This window comes from Salmo salar, chromosome ssa12, assembly GCF_905237065.1.
Source record: "Salmo salar chromosome ssa12, Ssal_v3.1, whole genome shotgun sequence".
Taxonomy (NCBI): Eukaryota; Metazoa; Chordata; class Actinopteri; order Salmoniformes; family Salmonidae; genus Salmo; species Salmo salar.
In genome coordinates this window covers 14,216,433-14,230,748 of record NC_059453.1, presented here as the reverse complement: position 1 = coordinate 14,230,748, position 14,316 = coordinate 14,216,433, and the positions used below count along the sequence as shown (strand labels likewise).

General features: G+C 44.6%; 2 protein-coding genes across 2 annotated transcripts in view; both read right to left on the bottom strand.

The window, feature by feature from the left end:
- Positions 1–1,442: 1,442 nt before the first annotated feature.
- ndub7 (NADH dehydrogenase 1 beta subcomplex subunit 7) lies at positions 1,443–4,023 on the bottom strand. The gene is given in 3 exon segments (NM_001140935.1): positions 1,443–1,602; positions 2,755–2,923; positions 3,773–4,023. Coding segments are annotated over 3 exon segments (366 nt in total). The 5' UTR covers positions 3,885–4,023; the 3' UTR covers positions 1,443–1,517.
- Positions 4,024–9,774: 5,751 nt separating this feature from the next.
- The window catches only part of LOC106564263 (transitional endoplasmic reticulum ATPase), an 82,628-nt gene continuing 78,086 nt past the window's right edge, over positions 9,775–14,316 (bottom strand). Inside the window, exons 16-19 of the mRNA XM_045690785.1 lie at positions 12,919–13,048; positions 11,217–11,375; positions 10,504–10,655; positions 9,775–10,337 (exon numbers count right to left, since the gene is read on the bottom strand). Coding sequence (XP_045546741.1) covers positions 10,250–10,337; positions 10,504–10,655; positions 11,217–11,375; positions 12,919–13,048 — 529 coding nt within the window. The 3' untranslated portion in view covers positions 9,775–10,249. The remainder of the gene's footprint in view (positions 10,338–10,503; positions 10,656–11,216; positions 11,376–12,918; positions 13,049–14,316) is intronic.

The following is a 14,316-nucleotide window of genomic DNA, read 5'->3' as shown; positions in this document are numbered from 1 at the left end:
TTGGTCGTTCTGTTGGAACTTTCATTAGAAGTAATTTAGTTGATAAACCATGTCTTGTTGGATCTATGTACTGATGATATACTGTTACCACACTGGAGACTAATACACACCACTGTTACCACACTGGAGACTAATACACACCACTGTTACCACACTGGAGACTAATACACACCACTGTTACCACACTGGAGACTAATACACACCACTGTTACCACACTGGAGACTAATACACACCACTGTTACCACAGTGGAGATGGGGGCCATATGATACAATAGAACACTAAATGTAATGCATCTCTAAGGCTGCGTTTACACAGGCAGACCAATTGTGATTTCCCCCCCCACACACAAATTGTTCTTTTAACCAATCACAGATCCTTTTCAGACCTGATTGCTCAAATGACAAACGAGTGAGGAAATCAGAATTGGGCTGCCTGTCTAATCCCAGCCTGTGATAGGGACGTAATGAGAAACTAAATTCAGATTCTATTCGATCAGTTGATCTAGATTGTAGCAGAGCTACTGACAGAGTGCACATGTCCATATGATCTAGGATCAGCTCCCCTCTTCTAATCATTATGAAATAAAAGGCTAACCTGATCCCAGATCAGTAGCTCTCTGAGACGCTCAGCCCTGGACTAGTTTTTCACCCTGTTGAACGTAGCGCAGGCAGGGCTAGTGATAAAGAAACAAACTAACCTTGATTCAGATCCAGCATTAACTGGCGATAGAGGTGGAACTGCGTTGAGAGGTCAAATCCCCAAGCAGCGCCGCGCGATAAGGTCGGTTAACGCTATCACGGACACTGCCATTGGATGCGACAAAATCCCATTCAGCCGTGTTAAAGTTGAAACACTTGAATTAGACTGGTAGGCAGAAATCCCCTCATTCAAATGAAAACATGCCTTAGCCTAACATCAATGGTTTGACAGTCATTATTCTTGACCCTGAAAGAGCCTACACTGTCTAACTCTGTTTTGAACTTCTAACACAGCACAGATAATAAGGGGCTTGTCAATAGCAGCCTCTGATTTGTCAGCTCCTGCTGCAGTTACACCTCCATCAGCTATGTGGGCCCGGCCAACGCTGGTTGGCACGCGATCTGCCTAAATGTTTGGCCGGGATTCAGTTAAACCGCGGGTTGTCGACAATGCCGCTTCTTAAAGGCAATTTTCCGATTGAGCCGACATATGCAGCGTTCACCGTGAATGAGATCTCTACTACAAACGTCGCCTTTAAAAGCTGCATTGTCGACAACCCACTGTCAGATAGCTGGCTCAGACCCTGCTATGATGCACACCCCTCCTACTACCTGGGGTGTATTCAACACAAATAAGTGTTTCTATTGGACGAATTGGGGTAGGTCCCTCCACGTTTGGTTCCCAGGCTCGTAACGTAGCAGGAAACAAACAAAGAGACAGATGGCTCAGTGGTAGAGAAGTGGAGCTCAAAAAGGTATTTATTGTGGAGAGCAGCAGGTATGTACACAGAGGGGTTGGGGGCCATGATGATGAAGCTCAAGCAGCCTGGGCTTCCTCCACCCTCTTCTTCCTCATCTGCAGCCGTCGCTCCCGCTCATACTCCTTCATACGCATCACGTAGCTACACACACACACACACACAAGAGAGTGGATTTGATGGTGAAGGACCTCAGATGGCAATGCAACTACAACAAGTCTGACAACTCTATAGACGTGACCATCTCACACATGCAACAACTCATGCCATTTTGCACTTTAATCGAAAGCCACATGACCACTGTCAAATCAACTTCCTGTTCCCTCTAAGCTGTGCGCGGCCACTCACCTCCTCCAGGACAGCAGAGCAGAAGAAATGCCAGCCAGACTCAGGAGATGGGACTTCACCCCCATTAGTTTGGACTATATTGATCAACGTTTCTCTCTCTGTTTGAATCAACTTATCAGCCCCTTTTCAACATCTTAACTTTGCAAGATTGAGTCTGATTTTGTTGTAGGCAGAGTCTCATGGAATGTAGGCCTGCATTGAACCCCACCTATAGGTTACTGTAGGCCTGCATTGAACCCCACCTATAGGTTACTGTAGGTCTGCATTGAACTCCACCTATAGGTTACTGTAGGTCTGCATTGAACTCCACCTATAGGTTACTGTAGGTCTGCATTGAACCCCACCTATAGGTTACTGTAGGCCTGCATTGAACCCCACCTATAGGTTACTGTAGGTCTGCATTGAACTCCACCTATAGGTTACTGTAGGTCTGCATTGAACTCCACCTATAGGTTACTGTAGGCCTGCATTGAACCCCACCTATAGGTTACTGTAGGCCTGCATTGAACCCCACCTATAGGTTACTGTAGGCCTGCATTGAACCCCACCTATAGGTTACTGTAGGTTATATCATAGAAATCAAAAGCAATTTCCATGTGAAAATGTTCTGGGATTTTCTCTATTGGTAGGCCACTGATAGGACTACATTATGCCAAATAGCCTATTGGCTACAGTCTAAAACTGATGGTACAGCCTCAGTGTTCACTAAACGCACGCCGGAAGTTGCACAGAAAGTTCAAGTTTCTGCTCAGTGCTCCAAAAAATGACAGGGAACATTGGACATGACCCCAGTGGGATTTAAACAGGGAACATTGGACATGAACCCAGTGGGATTTAAACTCAAAACCCTGGCTGGAATGCAACCATAAAGTGTGTCCAGGAAAGCCAGAAAGAAACTCCATGTGCTGCTAAACCTCGACCTACACCTAGAACCAGGCAGATACTTACTCCTGGTGCTCGCAGTAGTCCCAGTCGTGTCTCTCGTGTTTACAGGCCAGGAAGTTGGGCCAGTTGTCCCTCTTACACTTCATGAGCTTGATGAGGTGGTGGGCGCAGTAGTCCCTCTGGAGTACAGGGACCTGGGCCAGGTTCATCTGGGCCTGGGTGGCCACCATCTCTACCAGGGGGACAAGACAACATGTTACACCAGGGGTTAATGGGGGAGGCCATCATCTCTACCAGGGAGACAAGACAACATGTTACACCAGGGGTTAATGGTGAGGCACCATTTACAGGGAGACAAGACAACATGTTACAAGAAGGGGAGGCACGGGACAAGATAACATGTTAAACCAGGGGTTAATGGGTGAGGCCACCATCTCTACCAGGGGAACAAGATAAGATGTTACACCAGGGGTTAATGGGGGAGACCACCATCTCTACCAGGGGAACAAGATAAGATGTTACACCAGGGGTTAATGCGTGAGGCCATCATCTCTACTAGGGGACACATACACAAAATGAAAACTGTCAACAAAGAAAGGACTAGGCTATGTCCTGAGATGTGTATAAGTGAAGCCTTGCATGTTCCATAATGCATTATGTGTATATGCGAGGAATGCGTGTACTGTTGGCAAGCAACTACTCTTTCACAGAGTAAGGAAAGGAGACGAGGAGAGGAAGACATTGAATTATTGAGATGCACCTGGGATTTATGACTATAAATTTGACAGGACGGGGAATATCTGTTCCAAACCATATTGCTGTCTGAACTGACAGTTTCATTAATTAAAATATAAACACTTTACACAAATGGAAAGGGGGCGAAATACTCAAGTTATATTTAATAGGGAACATATCATGCTAGCTAAATTTGGGTAACGTTAGCTAGCCACTACTAGTTGCAGTTAGCTTGCTAGCGGACTTTACTTTCCATGGACATGACAAGAGCCCACCAGCAGACACATTGCAAGCATACCCCTTTACGGTCACACGGTCGGACCAAAACAGACTCAACAACACAAACCTCTCTCTTTCCTCTCATCGAAGCCGAATTCGGGGTCAAAGCCAAACGGTTTCGCAGGGTCAGGCTCGGTCTCCGTCTCGGTGATATACCGCCGCGCGAGGTGAGCTCCCATGGTGCTAACGGTATTTTTTCCACAATGAAAATAAAATAATCGGTGTTTCCTACGACTCTGGGAGAGAACTAATTCAAGATTGACAGAATAAATCTGCCATTCGGTCACCTCCACAAGACCCACCGAGCTACTTCCTTTCTGCAACGGAAATAAACAAGTCGAGCCGTACCAGAGTGAAACACCTCCCCGGTCATAGCACCAAGCGTGACATTGGTTCCACCAAGCGCTCTTGTTCCTCTTCTTCGATGGCGGTTGGCATCCATACTCACACGAATCCTCTCAATATCCTTCCCCTTCAACCCTACTGCCTCAGCTGTGGTGTATTTTCATATATGCCAAGGGATGTCAGGCTTCCCTAAATATTTGACAATTATAAAATAATTTCTCTCTGTGTTTTCATAATTTACATTCAATTCGCAAGTGGCTGAGTCTCACCGGAGAAATCATCAGAGGGAGGGAAACAGTGCCTCTCTGTCTCAGTATGTGTAGCCCATGTACAGTGGGGGAAAAAAGTATTTGATCCCCTGCTGATTTTGTACGTTTGCCCACTAACAAAGAAATGATCAGTCCATAATTTTAATAGTAGGTTTATTTGAACAGTGAGAGACAGAATAACAACAAAAAAATCCAGAAAAACACATGTCAAAAATGTTATAAAATGATTCGCATTTTAATGAGGGAAATAGGTATTTGACCCCTCTGCAAAACATGACTTAGTACTTGGTGGCAAAACCCTTGTTGGCAATCACAGATGTCAGATGTTTTTTGTAGTTGGCCAGGGGCGAAAATCTGATATCAACTTTGGGGGGGACAATTACATGAAATTTTCTCAAGAGCAATTCCTGAGGGGGACACCAAAAGTAGTGCTGTAACACATAGCCTACATTGTAATATGGTAAATGTATATTGAGGAACCAAAGAAATAAGGTGTTTGCCGTACTCCTAACTACCGGTACCCAAAACTACACAACTACTCACAACAGCAATACCATTGCCTTTAACAAATCTTAGTTCAGTCACCAGTTTAAGTTGAGAGTGGGGGTATCCATGGCATTTTCCAATTATGTTCCTATTTTAAAAGTTAAAAAATCGAGAACCTTTCATAATGTTGCCAAACAAAACTCAACAAACTTACCTGAGACTCCCTGTCTCTGCCAGTCTGTCCCTGCATATCTGTCCCCAACTCTGCTGTCTGTGTGCCATCTGTTGCCTGCTCTGCCTAATGACATCATTGTGAAACATTTCCATTAGAATTTCATTTCTTTCTTATGAACATTTTATCAACTAGTCTTTGAGATATTAGGCTACTAGGGTTCTTACTTTGCGTTTTGGTGTACTGAAAAATACTCTGATGTCCGTCTTTTATTTTTCTGCCATTTTTCTACCTGGCTGGCTGGCTACACACACACACAGTGTGTAGGTTATTTACAGTAGGAGATGGGCTTCTATCATCTTATCTTTTATCATTCTATTTGGGCTTCGATCTAAAAGGTAGCTAGCAAATGTGAAACTGATTAAAATGACAAGAGTTGACAGCTGTATGAGTTCACCATTTACACAACATATGCTGCAACCTTTTGTAATTTTAATAGTTTGTTTCATATTGGCTGGCTTCCAACAATAGCTGAATTTACAAAGCTAGCGAGCACCAATTCAGTTTCAGTGGTGTTTGCTATAATCTTTGCTACCCGGGTTAAATAAAATAAATAAATAAAATTTCCCTTGCGACAATTTAGCTTTTGCAACGAGACCATTAAATATATTTAAGACAATGGTAGAAGAGAATGTGGTTCTGTTCAGTTTGGACTTCAGTTTATCGCTAACTTTATCACAGGGACTTTGAAGCACTAACTTACATCATCTGCATGCTGATCTCGGAATAAATTGACGATAGCAAAGATTCCATCTTTGACGAGGCCACATAAATGGAATAGGTACTAGCTAGCTTAATAGTTCATATTTGCGCGCTAGCTCTGCATATTCAGCTAGTGTGTGTGCGCGATTGACTGGATTAACCTCACGTCAGTTACGTTCATTGAGTGCCTTTCAGACAGTGGCTACGACCCCTCTGTTACCTTGCCGGTGGATCAAACCATTGTGAGGAAAAGGGTGGGGGGGTTGCAATCTTTTTAAACTTAAAAACGCGCTATTAAGTGTCTATAATCAGCACAATTGCTTTCATTGCGTATTATTAATATTATTTAAATTACATAGTTATGTTTCAGTGATATATTGGGGGGGACAAATCATATTTTTCCCAGGATGGGGGGGTCGTGTCCCCCCCGTGATTTCTGCCCCTGTAGTTGGCCACCAGGTTTGCACACATCTCAGGAGGGATTTTGTCCCACTCCTCTTTGCAGATCTTCTCCAAGTCATTAAGGTTTCGAGGCTGACGTTTGGCAACTCAAACCTTCAGCTCCCTCCACAGATTTTCTATGGGATTAAGGTCTGGAGACTGGCTAGGCCACTCCAGGACCTTAATGTGCTTCTTCTTGAGCCACTCCTTTGTTGCCTTGGCCATGTGTTTTGGGTCATTGTCATGCTGGAACACCCATCCACGACCCATTTTCAATGTCCTGGCTGAGGGAAGGAGGTTCTCAACCAAGATTTGACGGTACATGGCCCCGTCCATCGTCCCTTTGATGCGCTGAAGTTGTCCTGTCCCCTTAGCAGAGAAACACCCCCAAAGCATAATGTTTCCACCTCCATGTTTGACGGTGGAGATGGTGTTCTTGGGGTCATAGGCAGCATTCCTCCTCCTCCAAACACGGCGAGTTGAGTTGATGTCAACGAGCTCCATTTTGGTCTCATCTGACCACAACACTTTCACCAGTTGTCCTCTGAGTCATTCAGATGTTCATTGGCAAACTTCAGACGGGCATGTATATGTATTCTTGAGCAGGGGGACCTTGCGGGCGCTGCAGGATTTCAGTCCTTCACGGCGTAGTGTGTTACCAATTGTTTTCTTGGTGACTATGGTCCCAGCTGCCTTGAGATCATTGACAAGATCCTCCCGTGTAGTTCTGGGCTGATTCCTCACCGTTCTCATGATCATTGCAACTCCACGAGGTGAGATCTTGCATGGAGCCCCAGGCCGAGGGATATTGACAGTTCTTTTGTGTTTCTTCCATTTGCGAATAATTGCACCAAATGTTGTCACCTTCTCACCAAGCTGCTTGGCGATGGTCTTGTAGCCCATTCCAGCCTTGTGTAGGTCTACAATCTTGTCCCTGACATCCTTGGAGAGCTCTTTGGTCTTGGCCATGGTGGAGAGTTTGGAATCTGATTGATTGGTTGCTTCTGTGGACAGGTGTCTTTTTTACAGGTAACAAGCTGCGGTTAGGAGCACTCCCTTTAAGAGTGTGCTCCTAATCTCAGCTCGTTACCTGTATAAAAGACACCTGGGAGTCAGAAATCTTTCTGATTGAGAGGGGGTCAAATACTTATTTCCCTCATTAAAATGCAAATCAATGTATAACATTTTTGACATGCGTTTTTCTGGATATTTTTGTTGTTATTCTGTCTCTCACTGTTCAAATAAGCCTACCATTAAAATTATAGACTGATCCTTTCTTTGTCTGTGGGCAAACGTACAAAATCAGCAGGGGATCAAATACTTTTTTCCCCCACTGTATCTGATACTGTTTGGACCAAATGAGTATAACATGTTGCCGCCGTAGCAGTTGATTGATTGATGCCAGCAAGCATTTTGCCTCCCTTGATAAAAAAATATATAAAATAATTGTCCAATCAGCATTGAGCTGAGCTCAACTGTGTGTTGTCCAAGTGCAGCAAAACGCCCCCCAAGGGAGGCCAGTTTGGATTTGGTTTCACACCAATCAAATCACATCCAAAGCAACAACAAACATTTTTTTTTTTGCTAAACCCTTTCCTAAGCCATGGATGGAGATGGGGATTTGGACTAGTGGTTTTGACTTAATTCTCTGTACAGGCCAATGATTATGACGGCGTTTCTTATCTAACCATGAATGCATATATTGTGCCACTGGGCTGAGATGATTGTTGCCCATGCGAGGAAGTCAAGCTAGCAAGCATTTTAGCTAGGTAGCCTATGACAGCGAAAACTAAAATCATACTGTATGACAGAGGCATAGACCGTTTTTCCAAGATGAAAGAGAGGAGGATGGCATTGGTGTTCAACAATGATTATTTTTTTACTTGCACACACACGCACGCACACACAGATTGAAATCAGTACCATGGGCAGCCACATGATATTTAGCAACACTGATTGGACTAAATTGTTTTGGTATCTTTAAGTTTGTTTTCAGTGTATTATAGCGTAGTTGATTTGATGACGTTTCAAAGTTTAAGTGTAATTGGTGCTGGAATAGCAGAGGCAGTGCTCCTGTTGTCTTTGTGCTGACTTGAGGTAACTTCTAAATCAGTAGTTGTTTAGTAAACTGTAGAAAACATTAACTTGCTGGACCATGCTGTATGTCATGTAACTGTTTGTTACATGCAATATTTGCTTTGTGGAATTCCTGTTCAAATATTTTTTATTGCTTTGTGGAATTCCCTTGGACAGATGTTGCTCTCCGGTTTTGTGAGGAATCAAACGAATGTGTAGTTTCATTTATTTTCCGCCACTGTGTGACTGTTGTCATTTTGTTGTCATGGACTTATTGTATGTCATGGTGGTGTATGAACGAATGGGTTATAAAGCAAACAACGTGATTATCACAACATAGGTTGTAATATGGCTTTTTTACTGGCTTGGCTTCCCCAGTGATTTTACCCACTCACCGCTACTGTGCCTCAGCATATGATACCCTCTGTCCTACTCTAACCCTGGAAACCTCAATCTGCCTCTCTCGCACCGGACATTTCTGATCCCCAGCCCCATGGGCACCCCTACAATTAACACATACCACTACTTTCCCCAATGCTGCACATTCCTTTGTCTCATGCCCTTCTGCACACTTCTCACACCTAGGAACCTCCCTCCTACACACTGCTGCCACATGCCCATAAGCTTGACACCTGTAACAACGTAATGGATTAGGCACAAAAGCTCATACAGGATAACTTGTATATGCTGACATCACTTTGTCGGGGAATGACTCAACATCAAAACTCAAAAGGACAGACTATGACTCTTCTGTTACACCACTCACGCCAACCCCTTTCTGCGTCGCACCAAACGACGAGCATCACAAGCACCGGGAATTTTCCTCTTTAGTTTGTCCACTTTCATATTTACCGCTACCCCAGTAATCACTCCTCTCAATGGTGTCCTTTTCTTTAGAGCAAAACAATTCACATCTCATGTCCCCATTCATGTAACACGGAGCGCCTGATCCCTCTGACCAGCAGAAACACAAACAATTATCACAACACCACTTCTGGTTACCCTCACCAATTCCACAGCACCCAACTCTGTTTTCACCCACTCTGAAAACACATATGGATCAGCCAAAAGGCAGGGGTCCACTTTCTCGAATACATTTCACTCCTACCATCACAGACTCATCTTTATCCCGACCATCGGTGCAAGCCTCAGGCTCCGAGAACTTCACCACACCGGCCACCTCCTATAATTCACACTAATTCACTTCCATTTCTCTTCCTGTCTTCGATCTGGCTTACTGCTCACGCTGCTTATACTTTCTACCATTCTTCGACAAACCATCTCCCTTCTTTTGCCATCTTCAACCAATTCAAGCTCACCCTCTTCCTCCCTCACCCTCTTCCCTCCCTCACCCTCTTCCACCTCCTCTGCCTCTCTTTTTCCCTCCATTCCTTTCCTCTTCCGTATTCGTCTCCTTATGATAATTTTTGACTCGATCTTGCCCTCTCAAGGGACCCCCCCAGTAACCTAGTCTACTGTTTACAGTAGCTTCTTCTATTAACAATGAAAATTGATGGATATTATTATGTGACAGTTGTTTTAATAGCAAAACACTCAATTGATTACATTTCATTTCAAACACGGCAACAACAATCATCATTCACAGTTATATTCATTGTACTTTGATCATCCAGCTTTTACAAATGATTCTTCCAAGAAAAAACAAACAGACTCTCGATTCCTCAAATGCAGCAGTTATTATGACGCAGCAGTTATTATGACGCAGCAGTTATTATGATGCAGCAGTTATTATGACGCAGCAGTTATTATGATGCAGCAGTTATTATGATGCACCAGTTGTTATGATGCAGCAGTTATTATGAGAAACGTTTAAGACTACACCGGTAAGCTGAGAAGCAGAAACGTTATGTGCTGTTAAAAGTTATTCTGTCCATATTTGATTCCCACAACAATCTAATTGATCCAGAGTTCCACATCATATGCAGGCAGGTGTGGTAGAGGTGATAGTCTCCAGGATTACAAGTCTTCCTTCTCACTGGTAGAGGTCGTCCTCTACCTCGTCTCTGAACTGTCCCCCTGACCCCGACCCTTGACCTCCGGACTGAGAGCCAGAGGGGAACCTGAGGAGAGAGAGAGGTCAGTGTAAGAGAAGTGTGTGTGTGTGTGTGTGTGTGTGTGTGTGTGTGTGTGTGTGTGTGTGTGTGTGTGTGTGTGTGTGTGTGTGTGTGTGTGTGTGTGTGTGTGTGTGTGTATGTGTGTGTGTGCGCGCGCCAGCCCAGTACATACCTGAAGTTCCCAAAGCCTCTGCTCTGCTGTAGTGTCTGGGCGAACATCTCATACTTCCTGATATCGTTGTCGCTGACGGAGCGCCGGGCGAACCTCATGGCCTCCTCAAAGTGATCCTTCCTGATCTCTGGAACAGGGTCACAGTCCTCATCCTGGAGAGAGAGAGAGGAGGAGAGGGGCAGAAAGAGAGAGAGAGGGGAAAGGGGAGACAGAGAGAGAGAGAGAGAGGGCAGGAGAGAGAGGTTGGATGGGTGTAAAGTTACATAATATTGGTGTATTGGTTGGGTGTGTGTGTGCTTTGTGTATACAAGGTTAAATGTGTGAGGTAGACAGTGTGTGAAATACAGTGTGTGATGTACTGTATGTGAGATGCGGTGTTGGTTGTGTAACAGCTGGGAGTGTTGGCTGTCTATCTGTCTGTCTGTATATCTGTCCCTCTCTCTGTCTGTCTGTCTGTCCCTCTGTCCGTCCCTCTGTCTGCTTCTCCGTCCGCCCGTCCGTCTCTCTGTCCGTCCTTCCGCCTCTCTGTCTGTCCATCCGGCCGTCCGTCTGTCCGTCCGTCCGTCTGCCAGACATATGGTATTGCAGTGTTAGTGGTGTAACAGCAGTCTGTCTATCTGTCTGTCTGTCAATCTGACCATAGCTATAGTGTGTGTTTGAGCTGCAGTGTTGGTGGTGTAACAGCAGTCTGTCCGTCCGTCCGTCCGTCTCACCATGGCGGTGCCTGGGTGGGTCTGCCTCTGGCGCTCTGCTTTGATCTCAGCCTCTATGGCCTCTCTGATGGCCAGCTTACAGGCCCTCTGGCAGATCTCTGTCAGGTCGGCCCCACTGAAACCCTGGGTGATACCAGACAGGTAGGGCAGGTCTACATCCTGGTGTGTGTGTGTCGTTGTGAGAGGAGAGGGGGGAGAGAGAGAGGAAGAAAGGGGAGAGACAAAAATAGTTCATTATTATTATCATCATCATCGTGTGCCTGTGTGTGTCTATGTTTATGTGTCTATGTGTGTGTGTGTGTGTGTGTGTGTGTGTGTGTGTGTGTGTGTGTGTGTGTGTGTGTGTGTGTGTCTATGTTTATGTGTCTATGTGTGTGTGTGTGTGTGTGTGTGTGTGTGTTTGTGTGTTTGTGTGTGTGTGTGTGTGTGTGTGTGTGTGTGTTTGTGTGTTGTGTGTGTGTGTGTGTGTGTGTGTGTGTGTGTGTGTGTGTGTGTGTGTGTATGTGTGTGCCTATGTGTGTCTGTGTGTGTCTATATGTGTCTGTGTGTATATGTGTCTGTGTGTGTCTATACGTGTCTGTGTGTGTCTATATGTGTTGTCATGACGTTGGCCTGTGGGTAAGGTTTATGACCCCCCCATAAATACCTTTCTCCCTTCCCCTCTCTCTCTGACTCTACTGAAGGACTCTTGAATAGCCTTTGTTAAACATAGAGAGTCTGGGAACATCAAACGGTAGGGGGAAAGGACAGACTAAGTATCCAGTCTAACACACAACGACTACAATGTACTATGTTGATACTACAACGTTTCCCATTTACCACCAGAGACATTCTTCCGAGGACAGCAAGATCTCTGTTGGGCAACACGGCCAGCATCTACGACCAACCTACCGGAGCGCAGCTCAGAGTAAATATTTATTGCATTTTTTATTGCATATTTATTGCATTTATTCCAAATAATGGGCGGTAATTTAGAATGCATAAGATAGTGTATTTATGATAGCATAGCTTTTCCCCTTTGTTCCTCAGTCTTCCCGCTCTTTCGCTCAAACTCAATCCCCTTTCCTTTGTGTAACCAGCCGTCATGTCGGCTCCGTCCACCAGGGACGTTTTCTGTATGACATAATTTGTATTCTGTGTATATGTAATTCTGTGTGATTATTTAGGTATTTAGTAAATAAATAATTAAACCCAATTTTGTATTGCTGATTCAACTTGTTAGCCAGGGTTCGTGAAGATAACCAAGAATTTACAACTTTCAGATGAGACTGAAATAAGGTGACGATTAATATTGACTGCAATTGATGTAAAATATTACTAGGTCTTTAAGAGTTTATTCGGAAGATAAAAGCTCTATTAACACTCTTTCGTGGTGCCCCGACTTTGTAGTTAATTACATGATTAGCTAAATCAGGTAAAATTAATTACAGAGAAATGATTTTATAGAATAGCATGTCATATCACTTAATCCAGCATAGCCAAAGACACGACAGTGTCTATGTGTGTGTGTGTCTATGTTTGTCTATGTCTGTGTGTGTCTATGTGTGTCTATGTCTGTGTGTGTCTATATGTGTCTGTGTGTGTGTGTGTGTGTGTCTGTGTGTGTGTGTGTGTGTGTGTGTGTGTGTGTGTGTGTGTGTGTGTGTGTGTGTGTGTGTGTGTGTGTGTGTGTGTGTGTGTGTGTGTGTGTGTGTGTACTGACTCTGGCGATGGGGGACTTGCGTAGGTTGGCGTTGAGGATGGCGGTACGGGAGGCTGTGTCTGGTAGAGGGATGTAGATGAGCTGATCCAGCCTCCCTGGACGGAGGATAGCAGAGTCTATTATATCAGGTCTGGAGGGGGAGGAAAACAGAGTCTATTATATCAGGTCTGGAGGGGGAGGATAACAGAGTCTATTATATCAGGTCTGGAGGGGGAGGATAACAGAGTCTATTATATCAGGTCTAGAGGGGGAGGATAACAGAGTCTATTATATCAGGTCTGGAGGGGGGAGGATAACAGAGTCTATTATATCAGGTCTGGAGGGGGGAGGATAACAGAGTTTATTATATCAGGTCTGGAGGGGGAGGATAACAGAGTCTATTATATCAGGTCTGGAGGGGGAGGATAACAGAGTCTATTATATCAGGTCTGGAGGATAACAGAGTCTATTATATCAGGTCTGGAGGATAACAGAGTCTATTATATCAGGTCTGGAGGATAACAGAGTCTATTATATCAGGTCTGGAGGAAAACAGAGTCTATTATATCAGGTCTGGAGGGGGGAGGATAACAGAGTCTATTATATCAGGTCTGGAGGGGGGAGGATAACAGAGTTTATTATATCAGGTCTGGAGGGGGAGGATAACAGAGTCTATTATATATGGTCTGGAGGATAACAGAGTCTATTATATCAGGTCTGGAGGGGGGAGGATAACAGAGTCTATTATATCAGGTCTGGAGGATAACAGAGTCTATTATATCAGGTCTGGAGGGGGAGGATAACAGAGTCTATTATATCAGGTCTGGAGGGGGAGGATAACAGAGTCTATTATATCAGGTCTGGAGGGGGAGGATAACAGAGTCTATTATATCAGGTCTGGAGGGGGGAGGATAACAGAGTCTATTATATCAGGTCTGGAGGGGGGAGGATAACAGAGTCTATTATATCAGGTCTGGAGGGGGAGGATAACAGAGTCTATTATATCAGGTCTGGAGGGGAGGATAACAGAGTCTATTATATCAGGTCTGGGGGAGGATAACAGAGTCTATTATATCAGGTCTGGAGGGGAGGATAACAGAGTCTATTATATCAGGTCTGGAGGGGGAGGATAACAGAGTCTATTATATCAGGTCTGGAGGGGGAGGATAACAGAGTCTATTATATCAGGTCTGGAGGGGGGAGGATAACAGAGTCTATTATATCAGGTCTGGAGGGGGAGGATAACAGAGTCTATTATATCAGGTCTGGAGGGGGGAGGATAACAGAGTCTATTATATCAGGTCTGGAGGGGGAGGATAACAGAGTCTATTATATCAGGTCTGGAGGGGGAGGATAACAGAGTCTATTATATCAGGTCTGGAGGGGGAGGATAACAGAGTCTATTATATCAGGTCTGAG